This window comes from Mobula hypostoma, chromosome 2 (assembly GCF_963921235.1).
Source record: "Mobula hypostoma chromosome 2, sMobHyp1.1, whole genome shotgun sequence".
In the NCBI taxonomy this organism is placed as follows: Eukaryota; Metazoa; Chordata; class Chondrichthyes; order Myliobatiformes; family Myliobatidae; genus Mobula; species Mobula hypostoma.
This window is the reverse complement of record NC_086098.1, coordinates 60,513,105-60,532,223: the sequence shown is the minus strand read 5'-3', so window position 1 is coordinate 60,532,223 and position 19,119 is coordinate 60,513,105. Positions and strand designations below refer to the sequence as shown.

Below are 19,119 nucleotides of genomic sequence, written 5' to 3'. Positions count from 1 at the left end.
TGTTGAACACCAAGTATGATTCTTCCTACGGACAGAACACATGGATGTGTACAAAAAGTTTGCCAGTGTCTTCAATTGAGATAGGACATGATGAAGCAACTACAGTTTCCAGAGACATTAGATTTTCAGAGAAGTCATTTGAAGCAGATAATTTGAAAATACATCAAACCTGCACAGTGCTGTAGTAATTTTTTGTATTGCACTGTACTGCTGCTGCTGAGAACAAATTTCATTGCATTTGTGAGTGATGATAAACCGATTCTGATATGGATTTCTATTGTGGACTGAGAGTGGAAAGAGTACAAGGAGACTGTATCATGGTTGGAAAAAGGAGAGGGGAGGGAGCGGGAAGCACCAGAGAGACATTCTGCAATGACTAAAAAACCAATTGTTGGAATCAAATGGCCTTGCCTGGTGTCTCAGGGCTGGGTGTGCCTGCACCCACGCTAAACCCCTGCTCTGGAACTCCTTCTCTGCCACCTGTCTCACACCCCTCCCACAGTGCTCCACCCTCACCATTCCCAACATCCTTAACTCCCGCCAGATTTACAAACTCACTCTCCACGTTGACAAATACAGTATTGTGCAAAGTTCTTAGGCATGCTAGCTATATGTCTGTGCCTTGGCACAGTACTGTATGTTGAGCTGGCCATTGCAGATAAATCTTATCAGACAGAAGTAACACATTATCCAGAAGCAGAGAGAACTTTATTTTATTCATTTTTACTGAGATACAGCATGCCTACCGACTCAATGAACCCATGCTGCCCAATTACACCTTTGTGACCAATTAACCTATTAACTTGTATGTCCTTGTGGGAGGAAACCAGATTACCTAGAACAGTGGTCCCCATCCTCCGGTCGGCAAAGCATGCAGGGGTGCAGTGGTAGCCGGAGTGCACCTTGCACACCTTTAAGAAAAAAGCTGAAATAAACAAGCTAATTAATTATGTGCCACCCGGCACATAAATGTCCGCCCAGACCAGAGACGATTACCAATTTCACTTGCTCTACGCGATGTTCACTCCTCTTTCCAGGGCGCTGGAGCCTTTGGCTGTTCCATTGTTGGTTGATTTAAACGGCAGCCCAGACAGGCTGAAAAGACAGGGCTGTCAGGATCGAGGTGAAATGTTGAGTCTACACAAACTTCTAATAAAGTATAGGCGCTGCCATGCTTTCTTTGTAATGACAGTTATGTGCTGGTCCCAGGACAGATCCTCTGACACTTTTCAGAGAGAGAAACGTCGATCCTTAATGCTGAAGAATTTAAAGTTACTGACCATCTCCACCTCAGTTCCTCTAATGAAGACTGGCTTCTGGGCGGCATCCAGTTAATTAGCTTGTTTATTTTGGCTTTTTTCTTAAAGATGTGCTGGGTGCAATCTGACTACCGCTGCACCCCTGCATGCTTCACGGCCCAGTATCGGTCTGTGGCCTGGAGGTCGAGGACCACTGACCTAGAGAACATCCTATCATACCTCAAAGCTCACAAATGAGGTCCTAGCCTTAAATACATTGGAATGACATTGCAACCCATTCAGAAATGGAGCAACTGACCATTACTGGTTCTTTACTTGCAATAAGGAGTAAGAAGAAGCTTTTGATATGCACGGCTCTGAGTTTATCAGCAAATAGTGCATTTTCATTGACTTAAAGGACTTGCTCATCAGAGGTTGAATTAATTGTGGTGACACAGTTCAACATGATCAAATGGCTACTGTCAGAGATCGACACACATGTAACTCTGTGGAGCTATGCAAAACCAGGCTAGAAATGTTGGATGACCAACACAAAAAAACCCCACATAACAAAGAAAGAAAAGGGAGAGCACTGCCTGAGCTTGGTTAAAATTTTGAAAATATTGATAATTGCAAGAACAGAGATGAATATAGCCTGGTCTGAAATAGGCTGTCATCCTTAAACCATCCCCCCCCCCCCCACTACTTGTGTGGGCAAATAATTAATAACAAGCCCACATTCTCATGTTGGCAACATTATGAAGCACCATGACACCTCAAATTGCAACAGCTGCACTATCAAGTATTTCAGTTTTCCTTCAGGACCATCAATCCAAGGGTGGCAAGCCTATGGCACGTGTGCCCAAGGTGGCACATGCAACACTTTTGAAGGCATGTGGCAAACAGTGGTGCCCCTTGATCTTTAATCTCCATCTGTACAAAAAAGATACATCATGATTATCTTTACTGCCAAATGAAAGAGTGAATGAATTTTTACAACCCAAGAGCAATGATTTTTTTAAATTGTTCAACTTTTCAACTTGTTCAGAATGTCAGATACACCAGGAAAAAAACAAAGGATAGGAGAAGAGCAAAGATTTTCAGCAGTGGTGGAGTGAAAGATAGGCATGATTAAGAAGGGTGATAGAACACCTTATGTCCCTTCACAGTGGTGTGCATTCCTTGCTTTGTAAAGCACCATTTTGAAATTGTCTGTAAATGGCTTTGCTATAAAAGTGAGCAAGAACAAAAGAAAACACCATTCTCGAAAAATCAGCAACAAAAATGCAGTAAAATATTCTTATGATATTTATTTCAGGTAGTTGCAAATTAGTTGCTGCTAGTCTTACGGTTTCAAAGATTATTGCTCAACATGGAAAACCACTCACTGATGGGTAACATGTTAAAGAATCATGGCTAGAGTGTGCTCCTTTCCTTATTGACAGTTTCCAGGGGGGAAAAAAAACAATATCCACTGCAATAAGGATTTGCCAGTGAGCAGAAACTAAGTAAAGGCCAGAATATTAATGATGGGAATAAAATAGCAGAACAACAAAGATATTAGTCATGTATATTTCTTTCCATTTTTCTTGATGAGAGCAGTGAAGTTATGCCATCCACTAGCTAGCCATTATTTCTCAATTTTGCATGGATGATGAAATACATGAAGAACTGGGTAACTCAGTAACACTCCCTGAACACACCACAGGGTATCAAATGTGTCAAGCAGTAGCAATTACCTGGTTGACAAGTTAACCTTTCAAAAGTAGTTTCCATCAAAACTGGTGGTGCATCCAGCATGATTTGTAATGAGGCAGGTTTGTCAATCTGTTTGCAAAATATATTGGATAACCATTGATAGACTTTCATTATATAGTACACGAGGTGGCTTTGCATTCAAAAGCTGGCCTTAGGGAACTTGAAGAAGTGATAAAAAGTTATAACCAGGATGATTAACTTACTTCTGGGCATGCCCTGTAAAAAAGCCAATTTCAATGTTTACTGAGAGAGGTGGATTTGGAGTACACAAGACTACTCATGTACAACAATGTTTGTTGGCTTAGTAGCGGTTCAGTCCTATTGTTTGTTTGGTGTTTGATGAAATTCATCTGTTTTTGATGAATGAAAAAATTTATTTTCAGAAGTTTTATAATGTATTCATTTGTAAATTGATCTTTTATTTTGCCAATTTCTCCTCACCTTTAAATGGCTTGAACACTAAATTACAGGGTTCTGGCAAAACACAATGTTATGTCTGATAACATAAAAGCCTTCGCAATCACTCTGGAACTATTTAAACATGATGTGAAAATGGCACTTATAAATATTAGCAAAACCAAAAAAAAACACATTTAGAAGATTATGATTATGAAGACACGTAGTCCTCTTTTATTGTCATTTAGTAATGCACCAATTTATCACCAATTATCCTTATCACCAATTTAGGCACATGTTTTCAAAAAGGTTCACTGCCCCTGGTCTATTCAGTGCTCTGCTAAACTAAACTTGAGACGTTGCTCCATGTATGCAGCCCAGAATCCTTGGCTGGCACATTAGAATCATGAGCCACATAACTGGTAGTGCATAGATCTTCATTGTATCGTACATGAAGAGGCTTTATGTTTAAAAGTAACACAGAAACAGGCCCTTCAGGCCAGCTTGTCCATGCTGACCCAGTTGCCCACCTGCACTTGTCTCATTTACCTGTGCTGACTTACATCCCTCTTAACCTTTCCCACCCATGTATCTGTTTCAAAGATTTCAAAGTTACATTTAAAGTCAGAGAAATGTATACAATATAGATCCTGAAATGTTTTTTTCTTCACAACCATCCACAAAACCAGAGGAGTGCCCCCAAAGAATGAATGACAGTTAAATGTTAGAACCCCAAAGCTTCCCCCACCAGCTCCCCTCCCTCCTGCACGTAAGTGGCAGCAAGCAAAGATCCCCCTTCCCCCCACCATCAAAAAAAAGCATCGACACCTACCACCAAGCACTCAAGTGTGCAGCAAAGACACAGACTTGAAGTTCCCCAAAGACCACTCATTCACCCAGTATCTGACATACCACAGGCTCTCTCTCTCTCTCTCCCTAATAAGGGAGAAAGAGGTGTCTCCGTTTCAAAGCTTTAAATGTCTTTAAAGCTTTGTGGTTGCACCTGCCCCTACAGCTCCCTGAGGCAGCTTGTTCCATATATTCATCATAAACTGTGTGAAAATGTTGCCCAAGGATCCCTTTCAAACCTATCCGTGGGAAAAAAGACCGTGACCATTCACCTTATCCATGCCCCTCCTTATGTTATAAACCTCAATAAGGTCACCTTTCTACCTATTCTGCTGCAGCAAAAAAGGTCCCAAACTATTTGGCCTCTCTTAGTAATTCAAACTCTCCAGTCCTGATAACTTAATTGAGATCTTCTGTGCATCTTTTCCATTTTAATGCCATCTTCCTCAAGCTGGGTGACCAGGACAGCATACCAAGTATGGTCTCACCAGTGTCTTCTTCAACGCTATATCTCTGACTGAGACTCCACTTTTAGTCTACTCTATTACTAAGGTGCTCTCAACATTCTCAAGCCCCTTACTGTTTCCTGTGTCAATCCTGCCCTGGTTTAACTTACCAATGCGGAACATCTTGTAATTGTTTGAGTTAAATTCCATTTGCCATTCTTTGGCCCACTTCCCCAGCTAATGTAGATGCCGTTATAATCTTAGGTAATGATCTTTGCTGTCCACTATATTACCCATGGTGTCATCCGCATGCCTATCACATCCTCATCCATATTGGTAATAGGAGATGACAAACTACAGTAACATTGATTCCTGCAGCATGCTGCTGATCACAGGCCTCCAATCAAAGTTTAAAATAAATTTATTATCAAAGTACCCATCACCATATACCAACTTGAGAGACAATTTGTAGACATTTATAGGAAAATAAAGAAATACAAAGGAATTTATGAAAAACTATACATAAATTAAGACAGACAAACAACCTGTGTGCAAAGTCCAAATAAAAAATAATACTGGGATCAGGAGCTGTAGACTCCTTGATTGTGCAATCAGCTCAGCATTGAGGTGAGTGAAGTTATCCACACTCGATCGGAAGCCTGGTGGTTGTAGGGTAATAACTATTCCTGAACGTGGTGGTGTGGGACCTAAAGCTGTTGTACCTGCTCCCCAATGGTAGTAGCAAGTAGAGAGCATGACCTGCATGGTGGGGGATATTGATGATGACTCCTTGTGGCAGTGCTCCTTGTAAATGTGCTCAGTGATGGGGAAGGCTTTGCAAGGGCTGAATCCACCACTTTTTGGAGACTTTTCCATTCCTGGACACTGGTGTTTCTGTACCAGGTTATGAATCAATCAGCCAGGATACTACCCACTGTACACCTATAGAGATTTGTCAAAGTTTTAAATGACATGTCAATCTATGCAAACTCTAAGAAAGTAGAAGTGCTATTGTGCCTTCTTTGTGATGGCCCTTGTCCCAGGTCAGTTCCTCAGAAATGATAATGCCAAGCAATTTAAAGTTACTGACCCTCTCCAGCTCCAATCTCCTAATGAGGATTGGCTCGTCAATCTCTGAACAACATCCACTTACTCAATGTCAGCAAGACCAAAGAGCTGATTACTGACCGGGGTGGGGGGGGGGCAGGGGGGAAACCAGAGTTCTCAATGGGGGATCAGAGGTGGAGAGAGTCAGCAGCTTTAAATCCCTAAATGTTATCATTTCAGAGGACCTGTCCTGAACCCGGAATGTAAGTGCAATTATGAAGAAAGCATGGCAGCGCCTCTACTTTGTTAGAAGTATGCGAAGATTCAGCATGACATCTAAAATTTTGACAAACTTCTATAGATGTGTGGTGGAGAGGATTTTGACTGGTTGTATCACAGCCTGGTATGGAAACACCAACACCCTTAAACAGAAAATCCTACAAAAATAGTGGATATGCCCCAAACCATCATGGGTAAAGCCCTTCCTTCCATTGAGCACATTTACATGGAGCATTGTGATAGGAAGCAGCATCCATCATCAGGGACCCCCCAGCACCCAAGTCATGATCTCCTCTCACTGCTACCGTCAGGAAGATACTACAGGAGACTCAGGACTCACGCCACCAGGGTCCAGCACAGTTATTATCCTTCAATTATCAGGCTGGTGAACCAGAGGGAATAACTTCACTCGCCCCATCACCAAACTGTTCCCACAACCTGTGGACTCACTTTCAAGGTCTTTTCATCTCATGTGCTCAATATTTATTGCTGATTTATTTAGAACCATAGAAACTACAGCACAGAAACAGGCCTTTTGGCCCTTCTTGGCTGTGCCGAACCATTTTCTGCCTAGTCCCACTGACCTGCACACGGACCATATCCCTCCATACACCTCCCATCCATGTATCTGTCCAATTTATTCTTAAATGTTAAAAAAGAACCCGCATTTACCACCTCGTCTGGCAGTTCATTCCATACTCCCACCACTCTCTGTGTGAAGAAGCCCCCCCTAATGTTCCCTTTAAACTTTTCCCCCCTCACCCTTAACCCATATCCTCTGGTTTTTTTCTCCCCTTGCCTCAGTGGAAAAAGCCTGCTTGCATTCACTCTATCTATACCCATCATAATTTTATAAACCTCTATCAAATCTCCCCTCATTCTTCTACGCTCCAGGGAATAAAGTCCTAACCTATTCAACCTTTCTCTGTAACTGAGTTTCTCAAGTCCCGGCAACATCCTTGTAAACCTTCTCTGCACTCTTTCAACCTTATTTATATCCTTCCTGTAATTTGGTGACCAAAACTGAACACAATACTCCAGATTCGGCCTCACCAATGCCTTATACAACCTCATCATAACATTCCAGCTCTTATACTCAATACTTCGATTAATAAAGGCCAATGTACCAAAAGCTCTCTTTACGACTCTATCTACCTGTGACGACACTTTTAGGGAATTTTGTATCTGTATTCTCAGATCCCTCTGTTCCACTGCACTCCTCAGTGCCTTACCATTAACCCTGTATGTTCTACGTTGGTTTGTCCTTCCAACGTGCAATACCTCACACTTGTCAGTATTAATCTCCATCTGCCATTTTTCAGCCCATTTTTCCAGATGGTCCAAGTCCCTCTGCAGGCTCTGAAAACCTTCCTCACTGTCTACTACACTTCCAATCTTTGTATCATCAGCAAACTTGCTGATATAATTTACCACATTATCATCCAGATCAATGATATAGATGACAAATAACAATGGACCCAGCACTGATCCCCGTGGCACACCACTAGTCACAGGCCTCCACTCAGAGAAGCAATTCTCTACCACCATTCTCTGGCTTCTTCCATCGAGCCAATGTCTAATCCAATTTACCACCTCTCCATGTATACCTAGCGACTGAATTTTCCTAACTAACCTCCCATGCGGGACCTTGTCAAAGGCCTTACTGAAGTCCATGTAGACAATATCCACTGCCTTCCCTTCATCCACTTTCCTGGTAACCTCCTCGAAAAACTCCAACAGATTGATCAAACATGACCTACCACGCACAAAGCCATGTTGACTCTCCCTAATAAGTCCCTGTCTATCCAAATGCTTGTAGATTCTGTCTCTTAGTACTCCCTCCAATAACTTACCTACTACTGACGTTAAACTCACCGGCCTATAATTTCCCGGATTACTTTTCGATCCTTTTTTAAACAATGGAACAACATGAGCCACTCTCCAATCCTCCGGCACTTCACCCGTACACAGCGACATTTTAAATATTTCTGCCAGGGCCCCCGCAATTTCAACACTAGTCTCCTTCAAGGTCCGAGGGAACACCCTGTCAGGTCCCGGGGATTTATCCACTTTAATTTTCCTCAAGACAGCAAGCACCTCCTCCTTTTCAATCTGTACAGTTGCCATGGTCTCACTACTTGATTCCCTCAATTCCATAGATTTCATGCCAGCTTCCTTAGTAAATACAGACGCAAAAAACCTATTTAAGATCTCCCCCATTTCCTTTGGTTCCGCACAAAGCCGACCACTCTGATCTTCAAGAGGACCAATTTTATCCCTTACAATCCTTTTGCTCTTAATATACTTGTAAAAGCTCTTTGGATTATCCTTCACTTTGACTGCCAAGGCAACCTCATGTCTTCTTTTAGCTCTCCTGATTTCTTTCTTAAGTATTTTCTTGCACTTCTTATACTCCTCAAGCACCTGATTTACCCCGTTTCCTATACATTTCATACAACTCCCTCTTCTTCTTTATCAGAGTTGCAATATCCCTTGAGAACCAAGGTTCCTTATTCCTATTCAATTTGCCTTTAATCCTGACAGGAACATACAAACTCTGCACTCTCAAAATTTCCCCTTTGAAGGCTTCCCACCTACCAATCACATCTTTGCCAGAGAACAACCTGTCCCAATCCACGCTTTCTAGGTCCTTTCTCATTTCTTCAAATTTGGCCTTCTTCCAGTACAGAACCTCAACCCTAGGACCAGATCTATCCTTGTCCATGATCAAATTGAAACTAATGGTGTTATGATCACTGGAACCAAAGTGCTCCCCTACACAGACTTCTGTCACTTGCCCTAATTCGTTACCTAACAGGAAATCCAATATTGCGTCCCCTCTAGTTGGTCCCTCTATATATTGATTTAGAAAACTTTCCTGAACACATTTTACAAACTCTAAACCATCTAGACCCCTAACAGTATGGGAGTCCCAATCAATGCATGGAAAATTAAAATCCCCTACCACCACAACTTTATGTTTCCTGCAGTTGCCTGCTATCTCTCTGCAGATTTGCTCTTCCAAGTCTCGTTGACTATTGGGTGGTCTGTAATACAATCCCACTAATGTGGCCATACCTTTCCTGTTTCTCAGCTCCACCCATAAGGACTCAGTAGACAAGCCCTCTAATCTATCCTGCCTGAGCACTGCTGTAATATTTTCCCTAACAAGCAATGCTACTCCCCCACCTTTCATTCCTCTGCTTCGATCACATCTGAAACATCGGAACCCTGGAATATTAAGCTGCCAGTCCTGCCCCTCCTGTAGCCAAGTTTCACTAATTGCTACAACATCATAATTCCACGTGTCAATCCACGCCCTCAACTCATCCGCCTTCCCCGCAATACTCCTAGCATTGAAATATATACACCTCAGAAGATTTTTACCACCACTCACAACCTTTCTATCAGCGGATTTGCTTAAACTTTCAACATCATTTATTTTCACCCCAGCCACACTGTCAGCTCTGGCACTCTGGTTCCCATCCCCCTGCAAATCTAGTTTAAAGCCTCCCCAATAGCACTAACAAACCTCCCTGAAAGGATATTGGTCCCCCTGTGGTTCAAGTGTAACCCGTCTCTCTTGTACAGGTCCCACCTGCCCCAGAAGAGGTCCCAATGATCCTGAAATCTGAAACCCTGCCCCCTACACCAGTTCCTCAGCCACTTGTTCCTCCTCCAGAGCATCCTATTCCTACCCTCACTGGCACCTAGCACAGGTAGCAATCCTGAAATTACCACCCTTGAGGTCCTGCTTTTCAACTTCCTACCAAGCTCTCTGTACTCACTGTCCAGGACCTCTTCACTCTTCCTTGCTATGTCATTGGTACCGATGTGCACCACGACATCTGGCTGGTCACCCTCCCACTTCAGAATGTCGTGCAATCGATCAGAGACATCCTTGACCCTGGCACCTGGGAGGCAACAAACCATCCTGGATTCTCTGTCACGACCACAGAACCTTCTATCTGCACCTCTATCGAGTCCCCAATCACTACTGCTGTCCTCTTTCTCCCCCCTCCCTTCTGCACTGCAGAGCCAGACTCAGTGCCAGAGATCCGGCTACTGCAGCTTGTCCCAGGTAAGTCATCCCCCCCAACAGTATCCAATGCGGTATACTTGTTGTTGAGGTGAATGGCCACAGGGGAACCCTGCTCTGCCTGCCCTTTCCTCTTCCCTCGCCTGACAGTGACCCAATTTCCTGTCCTCTGCTCCTTTGGCAATTTCCTGTCCTTTGCTCCTTTACCTCCCTGTAGCTACGATCTATAATCTCCTCATTCTCTCGAATGATCCGCAGGTCATCCAGCTCCTGCTCCAGTTCCCTAATGCGGTTTGTCAGGAGCTGCAGCTGGATGCACTTCTTGCAGGTGTCGTTGTCAGGGACACCGGAGGGCTCTCTGACTTCCCACATCCTGCAAGAGGAGCATTCCAACATCCTGCCTGGCATTCTCAGTGCACTAAACAATCTGAACAAAAAAAACTTACCGGAACCTACCCTGGCCTCTGCCTGTTCTCGCCGAAGCCTGTTTGAGCCAAGGCCGTCCCACTCTGACTCAGTCCACTCCGACAATGGCCGCTGTATATGGTGGTCTGCTTTTTTAAACCTTGGCGTGCTACGTCACACGCCTGCGCAGTGCAGACCCTTCTCCCCAAGCAATGTTTTTTAAAAAATGACTTTTTCTACTCGATTTCTTCACTCCTTCTCAGCTGCTTGCTTCGACTATTATTATTATTTCTTATTTTTTCTTTTGTTGTCTTTTGCACACTGGATGTCCACCCTATTGGGTACGGTCTTTCATTATGGTTATTGGATTTATTGAGTTGCTCACAAGAAAACAAATCTCAGGGTTGTATATGGTGACATACAGTCTATGTACTTTTGATAATAAATTTACTTTTGAACTTTTTCTTCCCCCTGTAGTCAATAATCAATATTTTGGTTCTGATGACGAGTGAGAGGCGGTTGTTGTGGCACTACTCAACTAGATTTACAATCTCCCTCTTATATACCGATTCCTCACCACCTTTGATTCGCCCGACAACAGCGGTGCCATCAGCAAACTTAAATATAGCTTTATCGTTGTACTTAGCCACCCAATTATATGCATAAAACAAGTAGAGGAGGGGACTCAGCACCTACGGTGTAGGTGAACACAAGGGGGACTGTGTTTCAGTTCTGTCCGAGGAGCAGCGGGACAGAAATGTAGGAAATCAATGAGAAGCTGTCAGCAACCCTGTTTGGGAAGAACAAAGTCACTTGTGTAGAATAAAATGCAATTTAAAAAGAATTGACACCTTAGAAAAGGCCAGATGGGAGGAAGTATAGTCAAGATGACCTATTAAAAGTTGCCCAATGGAATCTCTGGAGAAGTTACATTTCCTCGAATTGAGCATTTAACTGCAAAGACCGGCTCAGCCGCCGCTCGGAGCCACTGAGCTCGGTTCATGTTGGGTTCTTCCACTTTTCTTCCTTGTCACTGAAGTTCGTTTTCCCTCTCTCGGCTGCGTACGGGTCGTGCTAAAGGCCGAAATTCGTTTCAAGGCGTATCCGGAAAACCTTCTTTATTTCCATTAATTTTGAAGGAAAGAGCTCGACACCGAGTGGTTTGGAACTTTTGGGGTGTCGCGATGGAGCTGGAGCTTGTGCTGACGCTGGCCCACTCCACCACTTTAATAGTGTGCATGGTGCTGAAGTTCCCGCAAATTGTTACAGTTATTCACGCGAAAAATGCCTGGGGACTCAGCGTCCGGAGTTTGCTGCTGGAACTGATTGGGTGAGTGAAGGTAACGCCGGGCTGGAGCGCAAGCTGTGCGGAACCTGCCGGTAATCGGCCGTGTGAGTAGCGGGGAGGGCTCGTAGTCCGGATCCCTTCCCGGGAGCCGGCGGCATGATTGACAGACGGAGAACACACGCCGCGGCCCGGGTGAGCGTGGAAACCTGGAGCAGCAATGACGCGTCACGGCGATCAGCACCTGAGCCGCTCATTGCCCGTGGCGTGCACGGTAGCGGCAGTGACTTCAGCAAACCCGTATCGGGTAGCCACTGTTTCATATTACCTAGAAACCAACTGAAATGTTAAAATATTTCGAACTTAAACTTAGGTGCAAGTGGTAAGGTGAGATTGTTTGAACATTCTTTTCAGAGATCTGTTCTGGAGGTTGTTACATTAATTTCTGCACTTCCATCTTAGTGATGGTTTTGTAAAGTTACACGTTTAAAACTTTGTGTAATCTTTTGGAACGTCATTTGGCAAGGATAGAGCCTGGCTCATTTGAATATGTCTTTCGTTCTTGGAATACATTTAAAGTTCAAAGTTAACTATATAGTTAGTATACAGAAAATTGATAGTCGACATATTCAAGGCTGAAATCCATAGTTTTCTTTGAATCAGGTAACATGAGGATTGGGAGGAAAGTTGAGTAAAGGCACAGTGTTGGAACATTACGGCACAGTACGCGCCCTTTGACCCACAATGTTGTGCCGACCTCTTATCTACTCTCAGATCGAAACTAACCCTTCCTTCCTGCACACCTTTCTATGTGCCTAATATAACAGCAACACACACAAAATGCTGGAGGAACTCAGTAGGCCAGGTTGGATCTATGGAAAGGAATAAACAGACAACGTTTCAGGCCGAGACCTTTCATCAGGACTGGGGAAAAAAAGTGTTTGTGTGTTGCCTTGGATTTCCAGCATCTGCAGATTTTCTCGTGTTTGTGATTCTACTACTGCACTGTGAAATCTTTTTGAAGAAGTTTAAATCTGCTCTTTTGTTTTTTTTCCCAGTACCAATGAAGGGTCTCTGCCTGAAATGTCGGCTATTTATTCCTTAACATAGATGCTGCCTAGCTTACTGAGTTCCTTCGCATTTTGTGTGTGTTGCCTTGGATCCCAGCATCTGCAGATTTTCTCATCTCTGTGCCTGTTTCTTAAATATCCCTAATGTATCTGCCTCTACCACCTCTGGCAGTATGTTCCACATGCCCACCACTCTGTTTTTTTAAAAAAAAACCTTACCTCTGATATCCCGCTATACTTTCCTCCAGTCACCTTAAAGTTATGCCCCCTTAAATCAGTCATTTCTGCCCTGGGACAAAGTCCCTTGCTGTCCATTTGATCTATGCCTCCTATCGTTTTGTTCACCTCTTTTGTCACCTCCCGTCCTCTTATTATCGTTGTCTCCTCCCAGCAACAAAAACTTAACCTGTATCTCTGTCCGCCAGAGAAAGCAGGATCTTCCAGTGCTCTGTCCGCCAGAGAAAGCAGGATCTCCCAGTGGCCATACATTTTAATTCCACATCCCATTCCCATTCTGACATGTCTATCCACGTCATCCTCTACTGTAAAGATGAAGCCACACTCAGGTTGGAGGAACAACACCTTATATTCCGTCTGGGTAGCCTCCAACCTGATGGCATGAACATCGACTTCTCTAACTTCCGCTAAGGCCCCACCTCCCCCTCGTACCCCATCTGTTACTTATTTTTATGCACACATTCTTTCTCTCAATCTCCTTTTTCTCCCTCTGAATACACCTCTTGCCCATCCTCTGCGTTTCCCCCCCGCCCCTGTCTTTCTTCCCAGACCTCCTGTCCCATGATCCTCTCGTATCCCCTTTTGCCTATCACCTGTCCAGCTCTTGGCTCTATCCCTCCCCCTCCTGTCTTCTCCTATCATTTTGGATCTCCCCCTCCCCTTCCAACTTTCAAATCCCTTACTCACTCTTCCTTCAGTTAGTCCTGATGAAGGGTCTCGGCCTGAAACGTTGACCGCACCTCTTCCTACAGATGCTGCCTGGCCTGCTGCGTTCACCAGCAACTTTGATGTGTGTTGCTTGAATTTCCAGCATCTGCAGAATTCCTGTTGTTTACCTGTATAAGACCTGCTTTCTAGTCTATGCAGCATCCTGGTAAATCTCCTCTTCACCCCTTCCAAAGATTCCACATCCTGTGTATTCTGAAAAAATATCAATATTAGCTGGGAATTTACTGAACTGCAGAGTGGGCCCAACAGGTTGAATTCTTCTTTGGATATGAGTGAATATGCCACGACAGTCAGTGGTTTCTGTGGATAAGTGTATGCCTTCAGAAACACACTGAGTCTTCCCAAACCGCAAGTCCTGGGTAAACCTTGTGGCACTCAAGAACTGCGATCCAGAGTCCTACAAGAAGTCCAGGTACGGCTTACGGAAGGCTATCATCAGAGCAAAAAGGTGCCTCCAAGTGAAACTAGATTCGGAATTAGATGCACAACAGATGTGGCAGGGTTTGCATGTCATTATTTGCTATTAGGTGAAATCAAGCAGTGATGCTTCACTCTCTGATGAGCTCATTGGCTTTATACTCACTTGAAAGGGAGAATAACATTACGCTGTGTGAATCCCCACAGCATCCGGTGACCTTGTGATCTCTGTCCCGGAGGCTGACTTCAGAACATCCTTGAAGCGGGTGGACCCTCACAAGCTGTTGAGCCCCGATGGTGTACTTGTCAGTGCTGTGAAAACCTGTGCCAACCAGCTGGTGTGAGTGATCTGCGACATCCTCAACCCCCTCACTGCTGCAGTCAGAGGCTCCCAGCTGCTTCACAAGGGCAGCCATCATACCAATGCCTAAGGAGAGCTGGGTGAGCCGCCTCAGTACTCCTACCTACTGTGCTGAAGTACCTGGGCTCTGCGATTCACTACTACTGCAACAAGTCTACAGATGCAATCTCACTGGCTCTCTACTCTGTTTTGGAGCACCTAGACAACAGTAAAATATATATCAGACTACTATTTATCAATTACCACTTGCAATAAAACCCCATCATTCCCTCAATAGATATAACCAAGCTTCAAAACCTAGGCCTCTGTACCTCATTCTGCATCTGGATCTCCAGCTTTCTTGTTGGGGACCATAGTTGGTGTGGATGAGCGATAATATCCCTTTCTTGCTAACTCTCAACACGGGTGCACATTAAGGATGCGTGCTTAGCCCACTGCTCTGCTCTTTCTACAATGGCTTAGCACAGCTCAAACGTCCTCTATAAATTCGCTGAATACACCACAGAATCACTGATGGCGATGAGGAAGTGTACAAGAGTGAGGTAGATCAGCTGGTTGTGTGGTGTCACAATAGCAAACTTGCACTCAAGATCAAGAAACTGCTCGTGGACTTCAGGAAGGGGAGGTCAGGTGAGCACACACTAGTCCTCATTGAGAGGTCAGTGGTGGAAAGAGTGAGCAGCTTAAAGTTCCTGGGCTTCAGCATCTCAAAAGATCTATCCTGGGCCCAACACATTAATGCAATCAAGAAGGCACGCCACTGGCTCTACTTTGTTGAGTTTGAGATCTGGTATGTCACCAGTGCTTCTTACAAATTTCTGTAGATGAGTGGAATGGAGCTTCTAGTGCACAGGCTCACAAGAGGCTGGAGATTCAGCCAGCTCCCAACGTGGCCGCAACCTCCCTACCATCGAGAACATCTGCAAGCGGTGGTGCTGCAAGAAGCCACCAAACATCATTAAAGGTACTCGCCATCAGCGACGTGTCCTCTTTTCAATACCACTATTAGGCAGGAGCTACGAGAGCTTGAAGGCCCATACTCAATGATTCGTGAATGCCTTCTTCCCCTCCAGCAGCAGATTTCTGGATGAACACTACCATGTCCAGAATTTATAGGTTATGTTGTTGGTCTGTGCTGCTGTCACAAAACAACAAATTTCATGTCATACGTCAGTGATGATCTGATTCTGACAGTATCATTCTGATCTGGATAGAGTGTTCACTGATAATGTCTCTTTGCATGGTGACAAAACATTTGCAAATTGATTGCCAAGACTGGAGAACAACTCAACCCAAGCACCAACCAGCTGAGCTGCACATCTTCCGAGTTATGTCCAGATCTTTAACCTCTCACTTTGGCAGTCTGAGATACCCACCTACTTCAAGCAGGCTTCAATTATACCGGTGCCTAAGAAGAAGGTGGTAACCATTGTTGGGTAGCAGTTGTATCCACAGTGATGAGTGTTTTGAGAGGTTGGTGATGAAACATATCAACTCAAGCCTGAGAAGTGACTGGGATCTGCTCCAATTTGCCTACTAGTGGAACAGGTCCACAGCAGGTGCCATCTCATTGCCTCCTCACTCCATCCTGGGACATCTAGACGGCAAAAATATATGCATCAGGATGCTCTTTATTGACTACAGCATGGCATTCAGTACTATCATCCCCTAAAACCAATCAATAAGCTACAAGACCTTGGCCTCAATATTTCCTTGTGCAATTGGATCTTTGGTTTCCTCACTTGCCGAGTGACCCCAGTCATTTGGATTGGCAACAACACCTCCTCCAAGATCTCCCTCAGCACTGGTGCACCACAAGGACCCCTGCTCTATTCACTTTACACTTATGATTGAGTAGCAAAGTACAGCTCCAATGCCATATTGTTGACACCACTGTCATTGACCAAATCAAAGGTGGCGATGGAATCAGCATATAGGAGGGAGACTGAAAATCTGTCTGAGTGGTGACGTTACAACAACCTCTCACCCACTGTCAGCAAGACCAAGGAGCTGATTATTGAGATCAGGAGGAGGAAACCAGAAGTCCATGAGCCAGTCCTCATCGGAGAATCAGAGGTGGAGAGGGTCAGCAACTTTAAATTCCTCAGTGTTATAATTTCGGAGGATCTGACCTGGGCACAGCACATCAGTGTAATTATATAGAAAGCAGGGCAGTGGCTCTGCTTCTTTAGGAGTTTGTGAAGATTTGGCATAACGTCTATAACTTAGACTAACTTCTATAGATGTGTAGTGGAGAGTATATTGACTGGTTGTATTACTGCCTGATATGGAAACAACCTTAAATGGAAAATCCTACAAATCATAATGGATACAGCTCAGTCCATCAAGGGTAAAGCCCTCCCCACCATTAAGGGTGTACACAAAGCGCTGTTGTAGGAAAGCAGCATCCATCATCAGGGACCCCCACCACCCAGGTCATGCTCTGTTCCTGCTGCTGCCGTCAAGAAGGTGGTACAGGAACCTCAGGACTCACTCTACCAGGTTCAGGGCCAGTTATTACCCATCAGCCATCAGGCTCGCGAACTAAAGGGGATAACTTCACTTGCCCCATCACTGAAGTGTTCTGACAAATTATGGACTCACTTTCAATGAGTCTTCATCTCACGTTCTCGATATTTGTTGCTTGTTTATTTATTTATTTATTTATTTATTTATTTATTTATTATTATTTCTTCTGTATTTGAACAGTTTGTTGTCTTTTGCACCCAAGTCAGTGCTGTCTTTCATTGATTCTAGTATAGTTATTATTCTATTATGGAATTATTGTGTATGCCCACAAGAAAATGAATCGCAAGGTTGTGTATGGTGGCATATATTTACTTTGATAGTAAATTTACTTTGAACTTTGACTTACGTACATCTGCAACAATATCCTGGATTCTAACCATGCTGGTCTTCCCACCCGAAAATATGAATCCATTAAACAAATGATAAATATTTCTTTACATTTTTTTTTTAAGTTACTGAAGTCTTTGGTTAAACTGTGACAGTCCTTTTCATTCAGGACAAATTCTGTATGATCAGAAGATGTAATGTGAATTGTTTGCAGGGTTAAACTGCTATACATCTGTTTGTGAGAATAAGCAGAATATGGAATTAATGAAGTCAGGATTATTCTGCCAAGCAATACTTTCCATTGCCTTGTTAGTGGCAATATTTTATTGTTATCCCTTTGGAACAAAATAGTCCTGTGAAATAAAAATGCTAATATGATTAAACAGGAAGGATGCATTTAACAGAGAGATTGCTACATACTGTTTTGGTAATGAATCAAGCTGAGTTGAGCTGGAGAAAACAATTGGCTCTGTCCCACATTTATGAACATTTCAGAAGAAAACAAGTAATAAAAGCAGAAGTTGCTCTGTTCATCTGCATGATATCCATGATCACTTGATTCCCTTAGAATTTGAAGATGGGTTACAAGCATGCCAGTACAGTGAAACCCCATAAATTCAGCACACTCAGATTTTGGTGCTGTCGGGTTATTTTGCAATTATTAATCCAAAACACTTCTAATTCACTTTTCTTGGATATTAGGTTTAAAGGAAGTGAGGCTCCAGTATATTTCTATAAGTGGGGTAAACAGAACCGGGTAAGTCTCAAGACAGCTTGGGAAATTGGGCCCTTGTGAACCTGAAGGGAACAAGAGAACCAGTGCCCTGGTGAGTTGAAAGATGTAACTTGGGAATTAGGGGCCAATCTGTCAAAAGTGAACACAAATGCCGACTGATCAGCCAGATCCTCTGAATTTCTGAATGGTCCAATAAAAGATTATCATAGCTTTTCTGTATGTTGATTTGTATTTACACCTGTTTGTGAGAATATCCAAAATGTGGACTTATTGTAACATTCTGTAGTCGAATTACTCTATCAAACGTGCTTTGTACTGCCTTGTTAGTAACAGTATTTTATTGTCAGCCCTTCAAAACAAAATGGTTCTTTAAAATAAATCACTTGCGCATTTAATCTAATTGACGTGCCTTAGTTAAACAGAATGGAATATTTAACTGAGAGGTTGCCACATATCGTTTGATATTGCTTTTCCTCAGTGTGTACTTAAAACCAAAGAATTTTTAGAATTTTAATTTTAGGTAGAAAAAATTTACCTTTTTGTTGGAACTATTTGGTACTAGGTTTTCATAAACATTATATTATGAAACTTGGGTGTAGTGTTCTCGTGCAGTGTGTTGAAACTGACTAAACACCAAGTTAAACCGGAGCCAATGAAGACAGAGTCGTAGTAAGATTAACCATTTACTGTGAACTCTTCTACATTAACATTGTATGGTGAAAGCTGTTGATAAAAAAAAATACAAACATATACAGCAAACAACAGGAATTCTGCAGATGCTGGAAATTCAAGCAACATATATCAAAGTTGCTGGTGAACGCAGCAGGCCAAGCAGCATCTATAGGAAGAGGTGCAGTCGACGTTTCAGGCCGAGACCCTTCGTCAGGACTAACTGAAGGAAGAGTGAGTAGGGGATTTGAAAGTTGGAGGGGGAGGGGGAGATCCAAAATGATAGGAGAAGACAGGAGGGG

The 19,119-nt window shown here is 43.5% G+C and overlaps 1 protein-coding gene across 1 annotated transcript in view; it reads left to right on the top strand.

The window, feature by feature from the left end:
* Positions 1-11,267: 11,267 nt before the first annotated feature.
* Positions 11,268-19,119, top strand: part of slc66a3 (solute carrier family 66 member 3) — a 38,754-nt gene continuing 30,902 nt past the window's right edge. Inside the window, exon 1 of the mRNA XM_063037578.1 lies at positions 11,268-11,787. Within this exon, the coding sequence (XP_062893648.1) occupies positions 11,642-11,787 (146 nt within the window). The 5' untranslated portion in view covers positions 11,268-11,641. The remainder of the gene's footprint in view (positions 11,788-19,119) is intronic.